Here is a 26205-nt window from a genome sequence, read left to right as displayed (position 1 = left end):
CATATATTCAAAGGCAGATGTATAGTTATAGTAAATTGCCATTGCTATTTGTTAAAAATATATATTTACTACTACAAATTAGGGACTGGTGGCAAACATGTATTTTTGCACTATATTTTATTTACGATTATAACATAATGTGGTATTGTTGCTCTTTTTAAAATTCTTTCCTATTCAAATCATTAAAAATATAAGTTATCACAAACAAAAGTAAACAGGTAAAGATGAGATTATACTGTATAGGTACATATGACATGACACAGGTGTTGTACATGTACATTTTTATTCAGAACAAAAAGTGATTCTCATATGTAGGTGAATGTTACCTTCAATAATAGTAACACTGATTATCCCAACATGGATAGTTTCAAAATGTTTAAAAAAATTATATCACTACTAGCCGAATGTTAATGCTAATATCACTGTTTTATGAATGTAAGTATACTGCAGATTCCATTATATTACCATTACTTGAGTATTTTAAGGATTTGCTGTACACCAGTTTATGTAGGCACCACCTTCAATTGTATGTAATTTTATGTTATCCCATAGTATTATCAATTCTCTTATAAGACAGACTGTTATATAAATTGTTTGAAAAAACACTTCTACTTAAAAATAGAAAATTACAAATATTGCACATATATAAAATTTATAGCATAGTGGCGCAAAGATTAGAAGGATGCCTCACAGGACTGAAGTCCTGGGTTCCATTTCAACCTAGGCACTATCTGTGTGGAGTCTTTATGTCCTCCCAAGAGATTTTCTGACTTTCCATAAAAACACAATTTTAAGTAGTATCTGATACCTACTCACTAGGAACTTGTCACCTAATCACTATGAACTAATGAATATTAGTCAGAGACTACTATCTTCATTAGTTAGGCATGCCTGCAATGATGTCATTCACAAGAATATTGATTCCATCTAGAAAACATTAGCAATTGACAATGATCCTCAGTTCAGAAAGGAAATATGGCAGAGACAGAGAGTAGTATCCTCTTTGGTGGAGTCATGCACTCTGGGTTGTGCTGCTGTCTGCACATTTCTGCTAAAGTGCATTGGTTTCTGTAATGAGATGAACTTTATGGAGGAGCAGAAGTTTGCAGTGACCAATTAGAGGAGTTGGGCAGAACCAGGGTGTTCCATGTTGTAGACAAATGCAAATATTAGATTTCATTTTTAGGAACTATATTTTTAAAAGGAGATACGGTGAGTAGAGTGTGAATTATTAGTTGCATCCTTGCTGTGCACAAGGTTGAAAAACTATTTTCACCAAGCAAAAACACATGAATTTAGCACCAGTACTAATACAGCAGAGATTACATTTATTTCTTAGATCTTTGCATATTTTAAGTTTCAGCAGTGTAGCACATTTTTAGGCACACCCTGTACGCACCCACTAGAGTGACTAGACTCTCACTGATGCCGTGTTAGTCTAGTAGGGTACAACTTGGAATACCTGATTATTGGTCAGCTTCTCATCTGTACCACACACAGCAGAGAGTTACAGACAGCTACCTGGATACTCAAAGGAATATAATTAGGGTGGTATATAAAGAAACTGGTATTTATTTTGCAACCAGTATGTCTGTAATACCAGTGCAGCTCACTTATTCAAGGATAAAGATAAATGCATGTAATAAAACCTTGGAAAAATATACATTGACACTGTTTACTGGACCTTAGTTCAGTAGAGATAAACACAGACAATTAACAGATACAACCTAAAGTGTAAAAAAATGCAATGTCTTTCATTCTACAAAACACTATAGGACTATAAGAATATATTATCACTTATTAATGGTGAGGCTCACAGCACAAAGTAACTGACAGGAAAGTCATTTGGTTAAACAAAAGTTCAATATGCAATAACAGTAAAGAAGGACCTTGCAAGGTAACAGGGTTATTGCTTAATTCTTTATAAAGCCACATTGCGGCCAGCCGGTAAGTGAAGGATGAGACCACTGTATGTTTGCTAGCAGACAAATAAAGGCCAGATACAATCGCAAGGATACATTGCAGTGCTGGGTGGTGTGCTGAGTTTAGCATGCATGTATTAAATTCTACTTTAAAGGGCAAATCGGCATTCAGTGGTATAAATGCTGGGCAATGTGTTAGACTAGTATTAGTTACTGCATTAACAGACAATCAGGTACTTTCTGTATCTTCTCTATCATCACACATCCTGGCAATTTTCAGGCATCAAGGTATAACTCATTATTTATGTTTCCTTCAATAAAAAGGTTTCTTTACGTGGGTCATTTTTTTCTATGATTTTTGAGTCTTATTAGTTAGTCACAGCAATGGAACAATTTTCACAGTATATCTTGCAGGAGTATAACACTTGGTTAGAAAACAGGTTAATGTCATTAATTGGGACAACTATTTAGAACCTGATATGTGTGATTATCATAGCAGACTTAACAGCTGATACGTTCTCACCCAAATCAATTGCTCCTCAGGGTCATACTCCTCCAAATGCAGGCACAACAGTGAAGATGGATGGAAGTCCCAAACTGTGAATTTCTATTCTCTCAGCTCTGCTTCCCAATGACACTCAAGTGGCCTTTAATGAAAGCCTCTGTCACTCATTATAGCATTTTCTGTACTGTTTTAATCTCAAAGTGCCTTCATGCAGCCCTGGTGTCTCTGCTTTTAAAGTTGGTACTTCTCTATCCACAAAAAAGTGCCCTTTCTTTCCTCTTTTTTTGGTTGACAGTGTGATGTCGCGATGTGTGATGTTGCCTATCTCTACCTATCGAATTGGCTACTCCAGCAGCTCCGCTCCTCACACTTTTCTCAGACCAACTGTCTCTCACCAACTGCCTCTCCTCCTCCCATGTAAACTGTCTCCAGCATTTTAACTGACCTCTCACAGGACATCCTGTCAGCTTGCATATGTGCACAGTGCTGTTTATCTGCTTGTGTATGCGCAGTAAAGTACAGTGCTGTGTGTCAGCCGTAATGCCTCACATATTGTGGGTATTAAATAGTCCTGATGTTCCCTCTCATAAAATAATTTAAGCTTAAAACCAAACTAAACCAATTTTTATTTAGGACAAAAATAATAAAGTTAGGATTAATTCTTCTAGTAGTAGAACTACTGACTGCTGTAGGGGTTACAATCAGGGGCGTTTTAAGAGAGGGGGCCTGTGTGCAGCTTACGTGTGGGCCCCCTCCACTCTGTCAGCACACTGAGCACGGCAGATTCTGGCTTCATACCAGAATGTACTGCGCTTGCGCGGGTCTCTGGGAAAATGACGCCAGCGCCTATTTTCCCAGGGACATCTTTTCTGCACATGCACAGGTCACTGGGAAAATGGCCACCACCATTTTCCCAGTAAATTTTTAGCTGCATCGGTCCGGCGATGCGGAGCAGCAGATTGGAATCTGCGGAGAGGTATTAATAACTATGGACGCAGGGTGTGCGGTGTGGGCCCCCCTGGACCCAGGGGCCGATGTGCACTGCACATCTTGCACCCATTATAGATACACCTATGGTTACAATCAGGGGTGTCTTAACAGCAGTGTGGGCCCTGGGCAAAGCAATGTACCGGGGCCCCTACCCACCCATTCACTGGAAAAAAATGTAAATGTAATGTGTGAGGGTCTCTCCTCAATGCACTATAAAAGTATCCGCACAGCATCTTCACTGCACTGTGATAGCAGCTCTCATCAACTCAGTATAGTAAAAGGATATATATATATATTACTGTATTTTCAGTATGATATGCACTATGCACGCGCATTACTACCTATAGTACTGTGTATAAGCTGCCCAGAACACTGATATGACACAGCCACCATATAGTACACAAGAGAGCCTGTGGCCCGTATTGGTGCCATCTAGTCTGGTATTTATTGCACTTTTTCTTTGTTTTATTGGGAGATCATGTAACATCCCAAACCCTAATGAAGGACGCAATGCCCAGTCAGACCCTGTCGCGGAAAACAGGCTCTTACCTGCCAGGTCAGGAGTCGCGGGGACAGAGACAGTGGCTTGCCTGGCAGAGGAGTCTCCTGAGTCCTGAGGCTGAGACCGGGATGACAGATCCTCCAGTCCCGCACCAGACTACGTGGCAGGTGGTGGCAGCGGCTGAGCGGCACACATAGAAGGAGCAAGCAGCAGCTCTCAAGGCAGGCAACGCCCAAACTACCTGGCCAGAGCTGCTGCGGCTCACGAATCAACCAGTCAGCAGCCGTCTCTCACACTCAGAGAGACTCTGTTTGACTGGCGGATGTAGTGAAACGGTGTAACTGAGGTGACAGGAGAGCACTCATCAACCGCGGGCGGGGGCCGGGGGTCGTTCGTCACCGGGGGGAGGAGGATTGGAATACAAGGCTTTCAAAAATAACAAACATTTACCAACTGGTCGCAGCTGCAGGGAGCTGGCGGACCCCTTGAAGCTTCGGGCCCTTGGGTAACTGCCCAACAAGCCCAATGGAAGAGACAGCCCTGGTTACAATGACTAAGGTGCCCAGAGGTCCACATTTATGCTAGTCCATCTGTTTCGAAGACACAGGGGCGGGAATACAATATGGATCACATTTTGTATGCAGTGTATCCCGCCACTTATCGGGTACATACTGGCGTTAATAAATCCAATATGTACCTAATATATTAATTAAAATCTCGAAGACAAGCTTTTCCTAATAGAGCTGTCCTTTGCAATGGTGATGCAGAAGTTTATCGGGAGTCCCTCTGCGCATGAGTCATAAAATGCACGCTCTGCAGGGGACAATGGGAGGGATACAATTGGATCCCTCTTAGTGAACATTGCAGTGAGAAGGCCATAGGCTTCTATTTGGCAAAGCCATCTATAGATGGCATTGCCTAACGGGTCCAAGCTCCAGAATGTATCACATGTATCACATTCTGGAGCTTGGTATACTGTATATGGGGAGCGCAGCCAGAACTCCCTAAGCTGTAGTTTTTGGAGTTTTGGTTGCAATCTTCCTTTAGTACATCCCACCCTGGATCTACTGCTCTATGCATGTACGAAGCTGGCGCAGCCTTAGTGAAGTTTTGTGTGAGATTCCAGTTCTGTAATGCTATGCCACTGGTTAGATCTAAGGTGGTAAGTATTTTGATTTCATGTTTACACTTTTATCAAATGTGCCACCAGATATTTACACATTCACTGCTAAGCTAGGCATACTTCTATTTAAAAGTAGTGTGTCTACAGACTAGAAAGTTGGTATAGATGCACAAGTGTCATGTTCCTGGAAATTTATGTATGCTCGGTAAACTGTGGCACAGTGCCAGAGTCCACCAGGAGAATGCACTGGTAAGAGATGGGAGGGGCCCACTGGGAGACTGCACTTGGGTCCCCTCCCGTCTTAAGCCGCCCCTAACTTACAGTATTATACCACATCAGAATCCGGTCTAACTGAACAGAGTTGGATATTCAGTCGGGAGAAAGACTACTGAGAACTGCAATGTTGGTGTTCACAGTGGAACGGATCATTCAGATTAGTCAAACTCATTTACTTAGCTGATTGGTTGGTAGTAGAGCCACATAGCTAGATCTCTACGTGGCCATGAAGATTTACATTATACTAGGCCTAGCAGATCATCTTGTTATGGAAAGTTTTAAATAGTTATTTTCCTTTGATTTTATTTCTGATTAAATCATGATTTATGTTAATATATATGTGGATTGGAAGTTCATTTGGGCAGGGCTACCTTCTGCTTCATATCATTGTATGTAATTTGCGTTAAAATCCCATTAAAGTACAGAGCTGCGTAATATGTCAACATTTTATAAATGAGACCTAACAAAGTTATTTTTCTGTGCTGGAAAAAGGCTACCGGAAACAAGTGTGTAGTTGCACTGTGAATATTTGTATACTGTATTGCTAGTGTAATGTGAACCAGAAGAAAGACAGGATAAAATGAGTTTCACTGCATATAAACATCCTACGGCTTATCATAGAAGTGTATATTAGTAGATGGAGAAAAATAACATTTGAATCTCAGCAGAAGACCTTTTCAGCTTGTAGATCCGGCTAAAGGCTCAGCAAATCTCTATGCAGTAGTCTGTTCCTGAAATTAGTTTATTAATACAACCAAGCCTTGCTAGTGAACAAAAGCAGTGGTGCGGTGTGTATAAATCATTAATACTATGCAATGGAATGGCTGAATTTGCAGCGTTAGCAGGAAAACCTTTCTGCACACTAGGGATTTGGGGGATAGAATTGGATGCTATGAAATATACTCCATCATTCTCCCGTCTTCCTCTTTGCAGCAGCTCTCTGCTTCCTCACACCCTCCACTGCAGCAGCCTTCAAGTAAACACTTCCAATACATATGTTTAGACACAGTATCAGTCTTATTAAACAAATACATAGGAATAGAAGGTAAACATATAATTGCTCTACATCTGCAGCTGTAGAAATAATGTTTATTATCACGTATCTGCACCTAAATCAATGCACATATTGCAGAACACAGTTTATCTTGATTTGTAAAAGACGACGGCAATAGCCTACAAGCTGCCGTGCCACTCCGAAATCACTGCAGTGTATTTACATATATAAGATTTGTTTTTATTGATTTCTATGCATTTTATTTTCCGTTACAATAAAATTAGAAGTGCAGATATAGTACGTATTGATTTTTGTGCACTGCTCCATGATACATAGGTATTTACGGTATTTTCCGTAATCCTGATCTGCTTCAAATAGGAAATACAGAACAGTAGCAAGTGTACACAGTTGTAATATCTGTCTTAAGTCTTGATTAAACAAATAGACAGTACACAAGGTAATGTGGCTGCATAAAAAAATTACACTGCAGTGTATTCAGTCAGTGGACAGCCTGCCCTGTGCTTTCTTCCGGGTATTGCACAGGATTAGAGCTGCTTTAAACTACTGCTGTTTAATTTATACTTAGTAGATAGCATCAAACCACAACACCCAATGCTTGAAATAGACAAAAAGGTTCAGTCATCCAGGCAGGAGTTTTGAATCAAACAATTATAAAGCACTATTGAAAACACGGTAACACCATGGAAGCAGATGCCTATGTTCAGAAGCATAGTATCAGCAGGGCATTTGTGTACGAAGGATGGGCAGTTTGTAATTATCTTCTGCATGACTGCACATATTATAGCTGGAATGTTTTAGTTTTTTATGTTAAAACTTTTTGTCTCTAAAATAATAGCAAATGTACACATATGACTTGCCCAAGATTGTGTCTGTTTGTTAATAAGAAACTTCACCCCTCTTGTCCGGAGGGGTGTGTTTTAAGATGGAAGGCATAACCCTCAATGAAGAAAAAACAGTGAAAACACACCTAAGAATAATGTTTTTTTACTGACCATCTTAAAAGTACCATTTAATTTACTCAGAGCCATTTAGTAAGTCACTGTGCATAAGATGAGCTTTAGAAACCACAGTCAATTTTGAATAATTACAATAGTGTAAACTAATCTATAATAAAGCTATTTTAATGTACAATTTGTTGCGGATGTACCCAGTACCAGTGTCTTAGCCCTAGTACAGGGGGGCCCCTGGTAGAGTGCTGTATCTGGATAGAATGCTGTATGTTTGGGTCATAAGATACTGGAAGCAATTTATGAAGCAAAATCGATGCTTAGAACACCAATCAGTCTAAATGGTCCACCCAGACTTAATGACAATTTTCCAGACAGGGGCGCAACAAAGCACTGTGTGGTCCCATAACAAAACTTGGGTAGGGCCAATTAATGCCATTCTAGGCTCCTGAACTCTACACTATGCTCTTAAAAGAGCCAAAGCTGAGGGGGTTATATATTTATTCTGAGCCCACACCTCAGAAGTGTAGCCAGGCAGACTCTCTCCCTGTACATTGCCATGCCCTCTCATCTTAGGGCTTCTCTAGAATGTGCACTCCTGCTCCCCCTCACAGTAGATACCACAATAACTAGAAGTGTGCCTATGGGCTCTATTTACTATCATTATTTTTACTAAAATAAAGTGAAAAAGGGTGTTTTCACACCCTTTTCACATTATTTTAGTATCACCTACAGTTACTAAAGAGCAATTGGAGTAGAATTCGTAAAATTCTACTCCAACCCCTAAGTATCACTTATTTTTAGTAATCAGATCGCTTTTCCCATAACTGTAATGGGAAATGTGATCTGCCTGGTAGTTACTAAAAATAAATAGTGAAAAAAATACCTAGGGAGGCCCTGTGATAATAACACCACCTGGAGGTGGCATTATCCAGGATCTCCCCCGGTTACCGGACTCCTGCTCTGCTGTAACGGGCAGAGCAGACCCTGGAGCCGATCCCAGTGATCAGCTGTGTGGTCTAAACAAACCGCACGCTGATCACTGCTGAAAAAAAACCCCAGTAAAATATTTTTTTTTACTTTCCTGAGTCCATGGACCGGTGGTCAGGGCTCCAGTGATGTTCTCCCTCCGGTCAGCTGGTCTCCCATGCTGCATTGTGGCCCGGTCATCAGATGATTGGGTTCCAGTGCAGTATGGGATATCAGCTGACCGGAGGCATGGAACATATCACCGGAGCACCGATGACTGCAAGTAAGTGCTATTAAGGGAGGGGGGGGGTCGCAGGGGAGGTCGCGGGGGGGTCCTCGAAGGCAGGGGATAGGGCTTAATGATGGGGGCGGGGCTTAGCACCGAGGGGGGTAGCAGCGACGGTCGGTCGGCGCATGTGCCGGGCATTAGTTATGGAATTTTTTGCGAAAATACCATGACTAGTGTGCGCATGGGATTCGCAGGGACAGAGCTTTCTCGCAAGCTCTGTCCCTGCAAGGGATTTGTAGTAAATCCCTGTGATATTGCCTGAATTCGCAATGCGAATTCAGTCGGTAATATCACACTACAATCTGCATTACAAATGCGGATTGTAGTAAATAGAGCCCTAAGTGTGATGACAGGTGGAAAAATCTGAAAAGGGTCACTGAGCAAGCGTGTAAACAGCACACCAATCGTAGACCCTCCTGCCACTTTAGAACTCTCTTCATTAGATTTCTTTATAGCTAAAATAGTGTTTATTTTATAAATTAAGTAATCTTGAAAGTGAGAGGACATTAATACTGCCTATAATATATGTGGCACTATTATAGTATGTGTTTGAACCTCTGTTTTACAAACAGCAAAGTGCATCTAGAAAGTGCACATCCATACCCTTTTTCACCAAAGTGCAACTAGAAGGCACAGAATTTGTCTCATTAAAGGGATAGGAGAGATCAAATCAACACCAACTGAGCACTAGTACATCTCATTGGAGTAATCTGTTTCTCAAGATGAAATTTATTTTTTGTATTGTTCTTCAAAACTAGACAGCCCAGTGTGCTTACTGTATAAGGAATATCCTGCGAAGAACATGTTCAAATTAGCACGTTGTAGGTTCTGCACATCTGTGCACTCACATAAAAGGCCTGATTCACAGTTACATGCTTCTGTGGACGCTTTTACCTACAGCCACGGCATATGCTACTGCGACAATCGGCTAAACGAAGCCACAAAACTGTGCATCCAAAAGTGCAATGTTCTAGTGTCTACAGGCGCAAACCTTCATCACTAGTATCGGCACTTTCACCAGTCCTACGCTAGGTGCAAAAGTTACGTCAGAAACAGTCAACTGATTCCCCCTGTGCAGGTCTCAGAATCAAAAAGAGCTGCACCTTGACTGTATGTACTAGAAATTGGGCTATGTAATATGATAGACAAATGACTCTGCTATGCACAGTATATCATCTTTTGGCATACTGTGCTCAGTAGCCGATTACTTGTTAACCATAATAACCATGCATGACGAGCTGAGTAAATTCACATTTTTCCACATGGATAACATTGCAATACACAAATTTCAGGTTGGCAGTCTTGAACTACACTGGGTATTATATATAAATACAGGTGCCTGGAAAGTCAGTTATATGCTATAGTGAAATCTATTAACAACCTTAATAAAAAAAGAAGGTAAATAAGTCACTAGCAATTTATGAATTGTTTAACATCAGTGATTAGTTGGCAAATCTTATATTCCACAAACATAAGGAATTACTAAGAAGAAGAGATATACTGCAAAGAAGGAACTGTTAATGGGAATTGATCTGCTGGTGTTTTATACCCAATATGCTTACATAACACTTTCCCAGGATTTATTACAGCAATGTTCTAATCTAGATAACAGCATTAAAATGTTATGTCTGCAAACTCACCAAAAATGGCAATGCTCAATTCTTGAAATATGTGACTGATACTAAGCTTATGTGATTGCATTTTGTTTTGCACAGTTAAATATGGGTTATTTATATATAATAAAAGTGGAAACATAATGCAGAGCAAATGCTCTTTTGTGAAGTCAGGGACCATTTTTTTCCTAAATGCACCAACTTTTAAGGATAATCACATAGATCTGCTAGCTAAGATAGTCTGGGTAGCAGCAGAATAGATCGGGCAGATCGGGAGTGTTTCTTGCCATCTGCAGATTGGGGGAATTTGTGCTTCTAGTGTAGCTATACACTGAAGTGTACAGTAGAAATGGAATCTCAGTTTGCATGATGGAATTTTTTTATTGGGTAAAGGGGTGGAGAGAGCATATTTAGTTTACTTTATGAATGTTCCCTGCTTTGATGGTGGGTACACTGACTTTTACTTCCTATAACAAAGTATCACTATTCTTAAAATGGAACATACTAGGTGGTGCTAATAAATACAGAGACTGTATTTGTAAAAAATAAACCATACTGCACAAGTTAAAAGGAAGTGGGGGACAAATGGTTGGAATATCCCAAAATGGTTTTGCAAGCTTCACCCCTATTGCACAGTTAGCTTGTTGTCACACAGCTTTCGAAAAAGTTGGAAGTTGTTTTCTCCGTGCGTAGTATAAATGCTTAACTCAAAAGTAGAGCAACATGTTAACTTCAAATATTTAGTTAAATTGAACAAAATGCCCACTGAAACTTTCCGTGTGCTAACTGAGACTTAGGGGGTAGATTGTATGTCACGTGCACATGTGTTTGAGTGGCACAAAAGATTTAGTGACGATCATGAGGATGTCGAAGATGAGGAACATCCTGAAAGGCCTTATACATCTAAAGCAAATGAAAATGCTGAAAAAATTTAGAAAACTGATCGAATTGACCATTGACTCAGCATCCGAACGATAACAGCAATGGTAAACATCAACAAAGAAACTGTTAGGCGAGTTTAAAATCAAGATCTTAACATGACAAATGTTTGTGCTAAGATGGTTGCAAAGCTTCTCACTGCTGAGCAGAAAGAAAACCAAAGCAAATTTGAGCAGACATTTTATTCTCACAGATAAGTTATTACCTATCATGAAACATGGATCTTCCAGTATGATCCTGAGACAAAATGCCAGTACATGCACTGGAAAACACCATAATTACCAAGAAAGCACATCAAAGCAATTTCAAATTCAAAGCCATGTTAATTGTTTTCTTTGATATCAAGGGTGTTATTTTGGAACACTGAGTACCAGAAAGCACAACAGTGATTCAACAGTACTCCAAAAATGTTCTCTCAACTTTGCAGGAAAAAATCAGAAGAAAAAGGCCAGAGTTGTGGAAAAATTGTTTCATCCTCCATCTGGACAATGCACCAGCCCACACAGCTCTCTCTGGGAAGCAGGTTTTGGCCACAAAACAGATAGCAGTACTAGAACACCCTCCATACTCACCAGACCTAGCACCATGTGACTTCTTTCTTTTCCCTAAAGTCATATCTGTATTCAAGTGAACCCTCTTTGCATCAGTTACTGAGGTGAGGAAGAAAACAAATTGAGACACCTGATATATGATGAGTTACAGCACGGCTTTGACCAATAAAAATAAGAATACAGTGGTGTGTGGATGCAGAAGGGGAGTTCATAGAAGGGGAACGGAGATAAAATGTACTTAATAAAATTTAACATAAATTATAGGATCTCATCTTGTTAGTTAATAGCCACAACTCGTATCTTGTACCTTTGTTTACATTATTGTGCAAATCACATTTCTTGGCAAACTTTGACCAATGTAATACAAGTAGTGACTCATATAAAGACAGGTCCAATGTCTCTTCTCTTTTGTGTTTAATGAAAGACGAAAATGAAGTTAAATAAACAGCGTGGTATAGAAAAGAATACTGAAATGTTGAAACTGATGAAAGGGGCAGTACTGAAGTGGAAATGTGATGATTTGACTTTTATCTGCCAAGAGCAAACCCACAGAGCTAACCAATGATTGATTTTGCAGAAGTGTATCCAAAGATCCTGCAATGGGTGTGCACCTTGGAAGGTGAATATATACACATCTCTATATATATATAAAATAAAGTCCCCAATTTACGGTTCTGTGTGCTCTCGAACCACTGGATGAATTTTGATGGGGTTTTCACTATTCTATACAGTAATTGTCGAGGAAGATTTAGGTGTATGAACCATTCATCTGTGACAAAAGGGAGATGAGCAGCACCAAGCTGCTGAATAGGAGCTGGTTAGGGTGCTGAAACAGCAAGTGAGCATCTGAAACTGAGGCTTAGAATGAAGCAAGTCACAGAAAAAACTGTTGTGCTGTGTGAGTGACTGACTATTGCAAGGCCCTGGGCTGTGCTCTTATTGTCTCTCTGAGACAATGAGATCCAATCAGAGATAGCAATGTGCCCTGTTGCTAAGATGCAGTCTAGAGAGAGTCCAGCATGAAATTCCTGCTCAGCCACACACCTTTGGTGAACCTCCCATCAAAGTCAGTGCTGTTCTCGGACAGAGGCACCATGGCAAGGAACTCAACAGGAAGTCCAGGAAATACAGGGTACATTGTGCAAAGAGAACATTGCTCATCGCCATGTTTGACAGCTGAGGAGGGGAGTACATGGAGTCTGCAGAAATATGCCAGGGTGCCCCAGTCCCTGGGACATGCTGTTAATGATTATAGTAGCTGCAATACAACTCTTTCATCCTTGATCCTCCTGCCCTTCCCAGCACATTTCAGTGGCCTGGCCAGAGCCAGCAGCAGGGTAGCAGCTCTGCGGATTGTGGTGACACTGGTGAGATGCAGGGGGCAGGAATAAGAAGCAGGGGGTTGTGGTGAGATGCAGGGGACTGTGGTGACATGGCATAGGTTGTTATGATCTGCAGGAGGCTGTGGCTCCAAGGCAAAGCCGGGGCGGGTTGCTAGCACCTTTATATATAAAGAAGCATTGCTGAGTAGAATGTGCACCTGTTTGCGGAATGTATATTAAATGATTTCACACTGTGCATGCTTCAGGACTGAGCGTACACGCATTTCAACTGTATCTACATTTACATCTGAAGAGGTGTAACTCTGTTGTAGAGTAATTTGGCATTTCTCATAGGCAAAGTATGTCAGCACAACTGTGGACAATGCAGAATTAGGCATAAGCGAAAAAAGGTGATCATGACTAGTGGTAAATTAAGTATACAAATCCGTAGGGGGCAGCTGCATCGCAATATACCTACATATCTGCATACTGACACATATACACATTTTTCTGTGCGTGCAGTTCAGGAGCAACATATTCATAATTTACTTACAACTCTGTATAAGCCCCTTTGTGGTTAAATAACCCTTATTTTTGCATGAAAAACAGTTTGTATGAAACTATGGCATAAATGTATCATTAATCTCAGAGTGTGAAATCTGCAGGACATTTTAAATTGAAACTCAAAGTATTCCCTTTACAATAGCTTGTGAAGTCGCCTTTCCCAAGCTGCAAAACATGTTAGTACTAAGGATTTGACTTTCTGTATAGCATACTGAATAACAATTGACACCTAGATGTAACAAAGGCATACACTAAAAAGACATGTAAAAGCTAATTATCTTTCAGTCATAAAGGGTCTTTATTCTGATGAAGTATATCATCATACATGCTAAATAACTAAGCAATCAAAATATATTTGCATCTATTATGAACAAATGAGCAAAAGTGACAGAACACAATACTGTTTGTCAAACAAAATAATAATGATACAATAGAGTTCAGGAAAAGTAATTGACAAGACGGAGCATAGGCAAATGGTAATATATTTTACAACAGTATCATGCTGTGAAATAAAAAGACATCATGCAAAAACAGACAATTTTGCAGAAAAAGTTATGTACTTTGTCAAATTAAGTCTGATGGGGTTTTCAAATTCCTTTAATGATTATAGTCAAGTACTAAAAAATAATGAAATACTGCACAGCAGCTCAAAACAAAATGTTAGTTATCAATGTATGTAAAAACATACGGTAAATAAATGTGATTTCTGGGAAGGTAACCTACATAGCGTTGAAATTTATATATGCCATATTAGTCATTATTAATAAAAATACATTAATAAATGTACCAAATATATTATGCACATTGTGTCAATAAATATACAATGTTCCCTCTTTATTATTTTAGTGTTGTTTTCCTTTTTTTTTAAAATGTGTGACATACAGTACACTGATGGAATTAATGTACTTTAATGCACTTTTGTTTCCGAAAATGTACTTGCTGACAAAGTTAGCCCTATAAAGTGGATGGTATAATGTGTAATCGTTGTAATCAGAGATAGTATTTTTGTTTTTATTTGCTTTCTTCTTTTTTAATTATGGTTAACAATAAAAAAATTCTGTATTTTTGAAAATAAAATATTTTTAAACCAACCAAGCAAATCTGAATCTGTTCCTTTATTGTATTTCAGGTCATTCTGACACCAAAGGTGTACATAAACACTTAAGTGTGAGAGAATAATAAAGATTATAAGAATAAACCCAAACTGCATGAAGGAGTCACTCTGTATTACCCAATAATGACATTCTGAATAGAAATAAATGAAGCCCCTGCAGTGCTATTCTGTCAGCCTTTGAAAGTAAATAACTTGGCTTCTGACAAGAGAGAGACCATTTTTTCCTCCTCCTGCCACGGTGCATTAATTGAGCTGTGCGGTTATGTTACAACTGAGACAGAGTAGTGCCTCTTTCAGAAAGAAGGTTTGCTTGCTTATTATATTTTCAAAATGACATCATTCCACTGGATACCTCAAGTATACATAGATTGTTCTACAGTCCAAACAGAAAATAATGAATTCCACAAAAAGTATTATATATTATTCTACGGGGTAAAAAAAGGAACACACAATTATTATTATTATTATTATTATTATTATTATTATTATTTATTTAAAAGGCACCAGAGTGCTCTACACCAACGGACAATGGGGAAGACAGAACATTTATAAATTGCAACATACAAGTTACAGAAAATAAAAGCAAACAATGAGTAGTGAGAGCCCTGATTGTGAGAGAACTTGCATTCTAGTGGGAAAAGGGCACAGCTGAGACAAGGGGAGCAAGTGTATCTCAGTGGAGGCTGCAATTGTTGTTAGAGTGTGCTAGTGGGAGTATAGTTGGGAATAGAGTAGGCTCTAACAAATAGAAGTGGTTTCAGTGCTCATTTAAAGACATGAAGGCTGACAGAAGGTCTGATGGGGTGTCGTACAGAATTCCATAAGTGGGACGAGGCACAGGAGATCAATAAGGACAAGGTTTAAACTATTATTTTGATTTAAAAAAAATCGGTGTGCCTGCTTCTTAATATCCAACAATAGAAGTATAAAACACACGACTGAGGTGAGAGCAAGTATACCAAGCTATCACAATGTAATCAGAGTTATACATTTCATTATTGGCGTTATCTTTTGTTGAAATGATTTGTTGCTCTTAGTGGTAACCATTGTAACACCCATATGTATAGAACCTAAACGTACCAAATGCCTTTGACTAGGAAAACATACAGTGACAGTCACATCTCTATTTTTCCATTGACAGCATATATTTACATCTATTGGACACTGTCAGTTTTTTAGCACCTAAGGACTAGTCTATATTTGTGCCTCAATCAAGGTTTCTGCTAGCGACAACTCCAGTTTAATGTTTACAGGAAGCAATAACTGCAGAGAGCTTTCATACCTATGAAATAGCAAATTATAATGAAGAGACTGTTCCTCTGCTATTGGTTTAGTTCTGATGATCCAATTCAGTTTGTGTTTAACATAAAACAATAAATACATTGACAATGAATCCCAACAGCCTGTAATACTAATAGGCCACCCCAGCTCATAACTCTGCTTTTTGTCTAATTAAATTTACAGCAGAGCCAGGGAAGGGATTATAATGTAAAAGAAGTGAAATGACTGTACATTGGTCTAGTCAGGAGGTAAATGAGAGATTCTAGCAAAGGAATGGCCTGATTTCCTCAAGAGAATCCAATGCATTAAATACTTCAATTTCAAACTGATAAATCAATTTCAGCAATGCCTTGAAAAGACTGCAGACCTTTAGGGATCTTTTCATATGGAAAGGTTCAGCTCCAGCTCTCGCTAATGTCATTACAGCTCTTAATGCAAAGTGATATACTCTGTTGCAGAAAGCCATTGTCACATCTTTTCTTTCCCTTCTCCACCTCAAAGCTTGCATGCTTTTTACCAAGGCTTAAAACAGAGACAGCAAAATCTAATTCCTCTGGATAAATTATGTGGCAGACAAAAAAACTTGTAATAAAATAAAGAGCTATGTGCTAGGAAAAGAAGAATACAGTAGCAACAACTTTATCTATGTCTGGCAAATAATACAATAAAGTCACTTACAATGAAGTATATGACATATAACAATTATATGCTCTGCATTTCAATGAGTATATTGCTATAAATAAATAAACCCATACAAGCCAAGTATTGATGCAATTAAGTAGTAAAGGAATGTGCACATGTATGCACTACAAGCTTGAAAGTAGTTCCTCTCTAGCGACATGCGCTGACAATTAGCTGCGTTCACCACATGGTGAATGCTGCTTGCAAAACTCACAAACGCTATTATTCACACTATTTGTATTTACATTCATTTCAAGCACTGTTCAGATCAAACATGCTACTGTACAAGCATCAATTAGGTCCAGCCAGTATATATGTAGTCAGCATCAGTATATAATAAACATCATGCCTCCCATAAAGATCAGTGATGTGTATGATTACATCCATTCAAGCTGCATTCACCATGTGATCATGGCAATACAAACTGCATTTAATTTGTAGTATATATTAACCAGGTATACTGCGTTATGTACTGTTTAGTCAATTATATTTGGCTTTATATGCTCTTCGTTGTCTAATAGTTACAAAAATAAATTTTCATTAAAGACTAATGGAAAAACTGCAATGCTTCTTCTAACCTGTAACCTGTGCAACCTGAAAATGAATGGGTTACACTCTCTTGTATACGAAAAAAAGACTGCAGTGAGATTCAACTGTGCAGTGCAACCCTGCACAATGAATGTTTATTTACATGCTTAGTAGTTAACACTATAATTGCCAGAGTGTATAGTTTTAGAGGGAACACTGCAAATGACGTGAAGCGAACTTAAGAATTTGATCATTTATGCAAAGTGATTGTAAGTTTGTGAATCTCTAACGTATTGAAAGCTTTATTAGTGCTACATACCACAAATTAACATTTTATCCCATTTGTATAATTTTTCAATGACAGACCTATTGGTGAAGTACACTGTAGGCACTACACATAAATAGCTACAATTTTAGAAAAAGAAGTATTCAATGAAAGCATATAGTTTGGTTATCAGTATTTAATAGCTTCTCAAAATCTTATGCTCTTCCAAACTGAAAATTATTTACTATTGTTATTTTGTTAGCATACAGTATAGGTTAATACTGTTGCACAGTGCACACACCAAGGAAACATCACTGATTTGCATTTAAATATGGCACTTTATGCTGCAGATTACACCTAATGTACCTATTTAACCCATTACCCCCTAGTGGCATAATGTACTTTGAGCATGCAAATCTACAATATATAAGATGAAATAAGTAGACTTGTATTAATTTAAAAAATGTAAAACACAATTAAGTATGTATAATCATAACATGATTACTTACAGTAACTGGTTAATAGTTTGTTTACTCAGTTTAACAATATACTGTATATTTTAATTGTTGCAGTCGCTAAAAATCAAGAGCAATACAATGACATACCCAGATTAACATTTAAGTTTTTAATTAAAGTAAGAAAACACTCATGGACATCATTCTCATGACATTTAAGGTAACTCCAGATGCTGTAATTATGCCCGGACTATACTTTCCCTTAAGCAGACCTGTTAATTTGCTGAGATCTCAACACTGCCCTCTCTGGTGAAAATGTACATTATCCCTGTGAATTCATAACCTGCATAATACTTATTCTTGCAGAGTTCAGAAACATAATTTGTCATACAATGAGGCTGTGCTTTTGGTGAATAAACAGCAATTGTTTTTTTTCATTTTAACTAATGTATAATGGTTACATTAATCAGAAAACAAAACAAAAACATCTACTCCCTGCCCTGGACCATCAGTCAAGGGCCAGCTGTAAGGAAAACAGATGGTGAGTGAGCATTAGTGGTAATGTGGCTTCATTTCACTCAAGTAGGCAAAATGAGACATTTCTCATGTGAAAATGGCACTGATGAACGAAAAAACCCTGCAATGAACTGTTAAATATGACATATTTAGACATCTTTAATATCATAATGCGCATAAAATAAATATACATTTAATGAAAACAACATATGAGATTGTAGCTTTGACTAATTGTACTCTAGTCACATTTATTAGCTCATATTGATATTTATATACTATACATATGTATTGCTGCATCACTCTGTAGATATAGTTAGATGTAAATAGAAAATACAATAAAATTGCTGTATGTAAAGTCTGTCTCTTCCTTCCTGATTGCTTTTATGAGGGTAAATGATTGATGACTGTGCTGAACACTCTTACTTACACACACATGAGCGCACTCACAAGCCCATATGAACATTCTACATTGCAGTATAGAAGTATTATACATAGAGATACAGCATCCTATATGATGCTAGTGCAATGGAGCAGTATTCGAAAAGAGCATCTAAGGCATTTCTCCCCCAGGTACTTTTGGCGTGCTGCTTATATTATGACATGGTTATATAATCAAGTCCAGTTAACACAGCATGATCTATTGAGCAGCACTCCAGTTCAAGCTTAGGGCAAGTGTCTACCACCAAGATGACGGTCGTGTTTCCCATGTCTTCCACAAACCCTATTTATAGCTGCGGCATGAGCTGACAATTGCTGCAGGTGGTGGTGGGGGGTTGATCTGGGGTTTTTCCCATCTCACACGTCACTGCTGAGATTCCAAGCAGCATCCCTGCCAACTGGGAATTGCAATGATAAGCAGCAGTCTAGAGCAATCTGCCTGCAGCATCATTAGACTGCAGTGCAGATAGCACATGCAGTAGTTCCACCATCAACTGTTACAGTCGATTGCAGAGTAAGCTCTATCCAACATATGGGTTCACATTTTAGATGACTTGCCGCAGTGATTATGTTCCTGCGGCATAAGTCTGTTATGAAACTATAGTTTAAAGTGTTGCATATTGTATGCCAGGTCTCTTTAGCACACCATTAAAGTACAGCTTTGTAAAATACAATATATTATGAGAGAATTACAAAAATATATATTTCCAGTTAAGCACAAGTTATGCTACATTTTTTACTTTTATTCTCAATGTGCTCTAATATTTAGGCTATAAAAAAGTCTATAAGTGGCAAACTGGGACGTGTAACACTAAATGCACCACCCTAATACTTAAGAGTACATTAATCATATAAAAGTGTAACATTTGCTAATCCCGTGACAATCATTTAATTTGTTTTAAAATAAACCGCAAGCTGATTTTATGTTTCTTACACACAAAACAAACAAAAGGGAGAATTCTATTGTTTTTTGGCACCTGAATCTTTTTGGGAGCTATTCAATGGTTCGTGCTGCTGGGAGCGAGTGTCGCCTATTACTTATCGCAAATTTCTGCTCACAGCTTCATGAGGTGCGAGCAGAAATCTGACCAAAGTAGGGCTTTTGGGCACCTTAACCCTTTTGTGCCTGGCTTTAGGTGGTATTTGCTGCTGCTTTACACAGCTAATCCTCTGTATTTTAGTCGTGACATCCACGCACCCAGCGGCACAAGAATTGAATATCGCCCGTCACTTTGGATGGAACTGTGGGCACGAGAAAACAATTGATATGTTTTATTTTAGCATTGCAATTAGCCTTCAATACTGTAATGTGCGGATTGTTCTATTAATCGAAAAAGTCTCTGAGCAGCAAATTAACTTACTGAAGATATTGTTAGACTTAACATGTGCACTATTGAAATACTACAGTTAACAGCTACATACAGTATTTTTGCATTTCCTTTGGGCAATGGGCTTAAACACTGACACCTAGTCTTGCAAACCAAGCATTCCTCAAAGAGCAATTTTCTTCTGTTTAAACACTTAAGGATGACCAGTCGAAGTGGCCATTAATGATCTACGGCAAGCTACCTTCTAATTTAAAAAGTTGATCTAGAAGTTTCAGTTCAATTGCTTTCGATCTAGGTATGTCCACTTTGAGCAATGTCTCCATTTTAGTTAAATTATTCCCACATTACAGATGACTTCATTTTGTAAAATAAACCCCATGCATCATCATTAAGTGAGGAACACAAATGAACAATTTTAGCATGTTGACAAGGGCATGGCCCACAGTAAGATAACTTATTATAGTGTATGTGAACAGATGGCCATTTTGGCCAGTGCTGGAAATTGATGTTTTGAGAAATCTTTAACAAAACACTTTCTTTTTAATTGTAAGTAATTAGGATACATTTTGTAAGATAACCAAGGTAAGGTTGATTGTAATGCTTCAATACCGCTCTTGCTTACGGAAAGCTAAATAAAACAAATTATGTAATTAGTGGTTAGACCAGGTGAGCAAAATAGCACAGCATATTCATTCTCAAGTACTTCTGATGATTTATTACAGGGTTGGTGGAATTATACTATAATATATAACAGGCGCACATACACTTACCTCAACATGTGTAAAAGTATATAAGACATGGTCTTGAAGTAGGTTGGTGAAACAATTAAAGGGTTAATAATGCTATATATCTAAACCATTGCATGCCAGGATTTCAAACAAGTTTTACAGAGTTAGATAGTTATGTGGATGCAATTTTCAAGTTTGCAGGAAGAATTTTTGTAGGCCCTGCTTTCCAATTGCTTCTAGATTTGAAGCTGCAGAATGTAGAGGTCCACTTGCCTATACTTGATGTGGTGGCATCATTGCAGTCTTTATGAATAAATAGCTATCAGGCAAAGCTTGCATTTACAAGTTGAGCGGTTCATATCTGTCCCGCTTTACTGTTCTGCAAGTTGCAGCTATTGGTCAGGTGGCACTTTGTTAGTTCCTAAAATACTACAATATAATACAATGTATGCATGTTGTGTTTATTTCCTTTAGCTTTGAGACAGTGTATATTTATTCAATGGACACAGCGCTTCAAGATTCATTTATTGAGGAGTTGTAAGTGGAAAAGTTCTGGAATTGTCTAAGTTATGTCCATATCAATAAAATTGTGCTCAAGATACCCACATCTGTGCAAATGTTTTGGTGCTCAATTTTTTTAACAAATAACCAAATAACTTGTCTGGCTAACATTAACTGTAAACATATTATGATGTCTTCCAGTAATCTATCACAGCATGGTGGAGTATATCTAACTTGTTACCATCTGTGCAAAGTGTAAATGAGTTACATGGCATACACTGCGCACAGTTTTATGTGTTCCACACAAACAGATGAATAGACACAACATAGGTTAGTAATGAACAACTAATTAAGCTTTGTACTTTAATATGTTCTGTGGTGTTCTAATTAAATGTAAAAGAAGACTACTTACAGCATAAATGTTACTTTAGATAAAAATGTAGTAGACGTTTTAAAACACAATGTAGTTTAAAAAGTCTCAGACAGAATGTTAGACATAATACACTCATAGTTACTATGTATGCTGTGCAGTCATGTTTTGTTTATATTTATATATATATATATATATATAATATATATATTTTCCAATGTAATGTAGACGCTCTCATTGTTAAAGCTATCAATTATCTAAGGAATTATAATTGGAATTGGAATAGCAGCAAAAATGTATGACATGAAATGTTTATATTTCTATAATGGTACTCACCAGTACTGTATTGAGAATAGTTACACTGGGGAGACAAACAAATAACCGTAAACCGTAAATGATGTATTAAATACTTGGGAATATGTTATTCTGTTTTATTACAGATGATTGGAATTAGATATTGTAATATCTAATTATGTGCTATACTATTGCTATACTATTCATTGGATGGGATTACCTGAAAAATACTCTTCTTCTTGCTTTTGGTAATAGCAAAATTAGCTTTGTTATGTAGCAGCCTGTTGAGATCTGGTGTGTTTTTTTTGTAACTTATAAATAATGCAAGCCAGTGTTAACATATAATGGTAAATGTTGCAAAAAGTATATTTTATCAAAATGAGCATTGCAAAATTTAAGCCGCAGTTAGTGTGTGCTAGGTAAAATTAGTGTATTTATTGCAAAATGTGTCTTTTATAGAAGTGTAGTCATTTACATCTGATATCATAGTTTTTTGTTCATAGTAAGCACAAATAAAAATAAGTACTATATTATAATAAACATGGATATAATATAAATAACTGCGTTCTGTATAAGACATGTTGTTTACATTTACCATATGAATAGAAAATGGAGTCAAGAAGATGCATATGTGCAGTTTAGTTATACATCAAACCTGTATGCAATCAGACAAGCTATACTGTAATGAAATTTGTACCAATCACTTCTGGTGCCAATAAGTCCAGTAATGCATTATGCTGCAAGTGCATGTCAGGTCCAGCAGGCGGCTTAATGGTTAATGTTGTACTATGGTTATGTGAATAAAAGGCATCACATATTGCAATCACATACAATTATACACTGCACAGTATAATTTATTTCTATAGAGTCACATTTTAATAGGAACTGGAAACTTTTTGTAGCCTAGTTCAATAGAATATTTTTATATTTTTCTATGACAGGCATAAATTAACAATGCAGATATTTGTATACTATTCTTTCAATTCACTTTGACTTATAATATGTTTAAAATAAACTTCATGTATGCTTTCAGTATTAATGTGTGAACCTTGACTGCAGTAGTTATGTAGTCACTGCAGATGGGGTGGAATGATTATATTAAAACACAATTACAGTCATGTTATTCAGCTACCCCCTATGTAGTCCTATTGACCTCTCACCCTGAAACACATTTATTTGTTTAAAATCCATTTTCTAATGTTCAAATTATTGATAAATAACAAGAATATGATCACACGTTAAATAAAATTGCATGGTTTGTAACAAACATCTAGATACTAATAATAATACAAAAAATATATATATTTCAGAATGAGCTGTGGAGCGGATTAAATCAATGAAAGATTTATTCAAAAGTAAAAGGACAGCCGGCTATTAGGAAGGAGGTAATTAAAAAGACAATCCTAGAAAGTTGATGTATTCAGCATTTTTCAAATGCAAATTCAAATTCTGAATGCAAAAACATGAACTCCCTCTCCTTTCCCCAAATCACAGTCACAATCTATGTACACATTAATCTTTTAGTATGCATATATTATAGTATGCTAAAGTGACAACAACCCCATAGGGTAAAAGAAAAAGAGCTGCAAGTCTTGTTTACTATCTTGACCTTCTGCATAGATATGAAACTCCTGCTATTTCAGGACACCAAGTGAACCATAATACAGTAATAACTTATAAAGTAAATCTATTATTATTTCATGAAATGATTGGTAAGGAAGAATGCAAAATGCACAAAATATAAAGTTTGTGGACCTATTTACACAAATAAAGTATTAATTTAGTGCCATTATCAAAATGTTTGTTAGTGTATTATTATTTTTATTGTTGTTGTTGTATCTGATTTTGTAAACAATGTCAAAATATGTGATGTCAGTGTATTGTACATGTGTTCTTTTTCTCACCACTCTGGGTGTCACATGATAAAGTTGAAGAAAACAGAAAATAATATGTTATAATGTAAAATAAAACTCACATGGAAATGAAGTCTATAAACAATTTCTGCAATAATATCACATTCTCATTTTGCTGAATATAGTTAATGATCAAAAGGGTTGATTACATTTAATGTGTCATATGTAACATACAGTATAACAGAGCATCAGTTGCATACCACATACAGTTAAGAATATCTACATATGTCGCAGTGCAATTTAAAAAGCACACATCTATGCAGCATAGCATATGTTATAAAATGCTAAAGAGTATGTAAACATGGAGAAAGTATGTGTGTATCTGTGAATATATGTGCATATAAACTGGTATGTATACATGTACACTTGCAATCATATTATATGCAAACTGCATTATGTCGCTGTGTATTTAAAGTTAGCAATATAAACATGACAACAATAAATATATGTTAATAGTGTTTTTTCAATATACTGCAAATACAGGTCTTAGAAAAAGCCTGTGACAGTCACTACGATTTAATAATAATGAAAGGTACAGTACATTTATGACTATGCAGAATCTTAAGCACAAAGATAGTCATTGTGTAGACTTAAGTCACAGATGATAAAATTAACAGTTAAGATTAAACCCTCCTTCAGTATTAATATCAGTTCATTATTTCACAAGGCTACAAATGAAAATCATGCACTACAATGCACTTTAAACATTTAATTCGCTTAGACAGGTATAGTTAAATGAAAACTAAAAAAAAAATGCATTATTCCTATGGTGTAACTTAAAATATTGTAATGTAATGTAAAACCAGCAATGTGTTTGCAGGGAAATCCATGCTCTCCTTTTATTGGGTTATTAGGTTTAACAGAGAGCTTTTCAGGTTCACAAAGGATACATTTACATATCATTAAAAATATTGCTGGCTTCTCTTTTTAAAACTAGCAAGGAAACATTTCACTGTGACTGCAGCAAGTAATGTACAGCTAGGAAATGCACAGGCATAAAATATTTCCTGCCATAATGAAACAGAATTCACTACATGTTATCATTTAATGTACAGGTTATGTTTTCTTTGCACTACAGCATGACACTGAATACATGATTTTCAGATAAGAGCGTGCAGTGTACATGAATGAGAGCTACTGAGATTCTAGCAGACTCACATCTTAACCTCACACCCTAAGACATTCAAGCTTGTATTACAACACTGTATGCTATTCTGCTTTTTAACAGCACAATCTAGCTGAAGAATATCCTATCTGGAGAACTGCTGAAAAAACAGCACGTTGTTCGGATAAAGGAGAATCAGAATGGATATTGCAGATATTTAAACACCCTATAGCAAAATAATGATAAAGTTACAAGCAGAAGAGGTGAAACAGCAATATGAAGAGAGCCATGCAAGGAGAAACTTACCTGCTGCAAGTACATAAAAGTCAAGGCACAAGAGAGCTGTGGACACATGCCCACATTCGGCAGTGCCACGCAGGTTGCACCCGTCAGAGGATGCTGCATGGTGTTGTTCTGGAGTCGACGTAGAACAAGTGAAGGGGCTAGCATGCAAGCACGTTTGTCCTGTCTTGTCAGCAGGTTTTAAACCGTCTTTTAGCTGTGGTTATTTAAAGTTAAAAAAAAGTCCTTCTCCCCTTTGCTATCCTACTGCTGGAAATGTGTGTTCATTTGTCAGCTAAGGCAACTAGGCAAATTAAAACTGAAACCACTTAAACTGGATAGAATACAAAAACGATGGATTTAACCAAAGCCTGCAGCCTAATGAAGAGTCAGTGTAACTTCCTCAATAACAGTGAAGAGAGAGGGAGCTCGGCGTTTCCCAACAGGAGCTTGCTGACTAGCGGAGAGATTGACTCGCTGGAGCTCAGTCTGCTGGTGTTGATGCTGCACGGCTTCTCATTTGTCAAATGGGTCCTAGGGCAGAGGCTTTACCACTCACCAAAATTCAAATACTGCATTTTTAAAATCCCCTGGGAGGGTGGAGAGAAATAGAGAGAGATCGAGTGAGCTAGTGAGAAGGAGAGAGAGAGTGAGAGAGTGTGTATGTATGTGTGTGTGTGGGGGAGAGAGAGAGAGAGAGAGAGAGAGAGAGAGAGAGAGAGAGAGAGAGAGAGAGAGAGAGAGAGAGAGATTTCAGGCAAATGAGTGAGAAAGCTGCATCACAGACAACCGTGAGATTTGGGCAATTAATGTCATTGCCCAGCTGGGACCCAGTGTCTGTTATAATTTCTTTAGCATTGCTTTTGGTCAGCAGAGTCA

At 37.5% G+C, this 26205-nt stretch overlaps 1 protein-coding gene across 6 annotated transcripts in view; it reads right to left on the bottom strand.

The window, feature by feature from the left end:
* Positions 1-25996, bottom strand: part of RBFOX1 (RNA binding fox-1 homolog 1) — a 727152-nt gene extending 701156 nt beyond the window's left edge. For all 6 annotated transcript variants that reach the window (XM_088466739.1, XM_088466740.1, XM_088466743.1 and 3 more), the window contains exon 1: positions 25351-25996. In XM_088466739.1, the coding sequence (XP_088322865.1) occupies positions 25351-25494 (144 nt within the window). In that variant the 5' untranslated portion in view covers positions 25495-25996. The remainder of the gene's footprint in view (positions 1-25350) is intronic.
* Positions 25997-26205: the final 209 nt, after the last annotated feature.

The sequence above is a fragment of the Taudactylus pleione genome, unplaced genomic scaffold (assembly GCF_031769625.1).
Source record: "Taudactylus pleione unplaced genomic scaffold, aTauple2 ptg000066l, whole genome shotgun sequence".
Classification (NCBI taxonomy): domain Eukaryota; kingdom Metazoa; phylum Chordata; class Amphibia; order Anura; family Myobatrachidae; genus Taudactylus; species Taudactylus pleione.
Note: the sequence above shows the minus strand (reverse complement) of the source record. Positions and strands in the feature narration are given on the sequence as shown.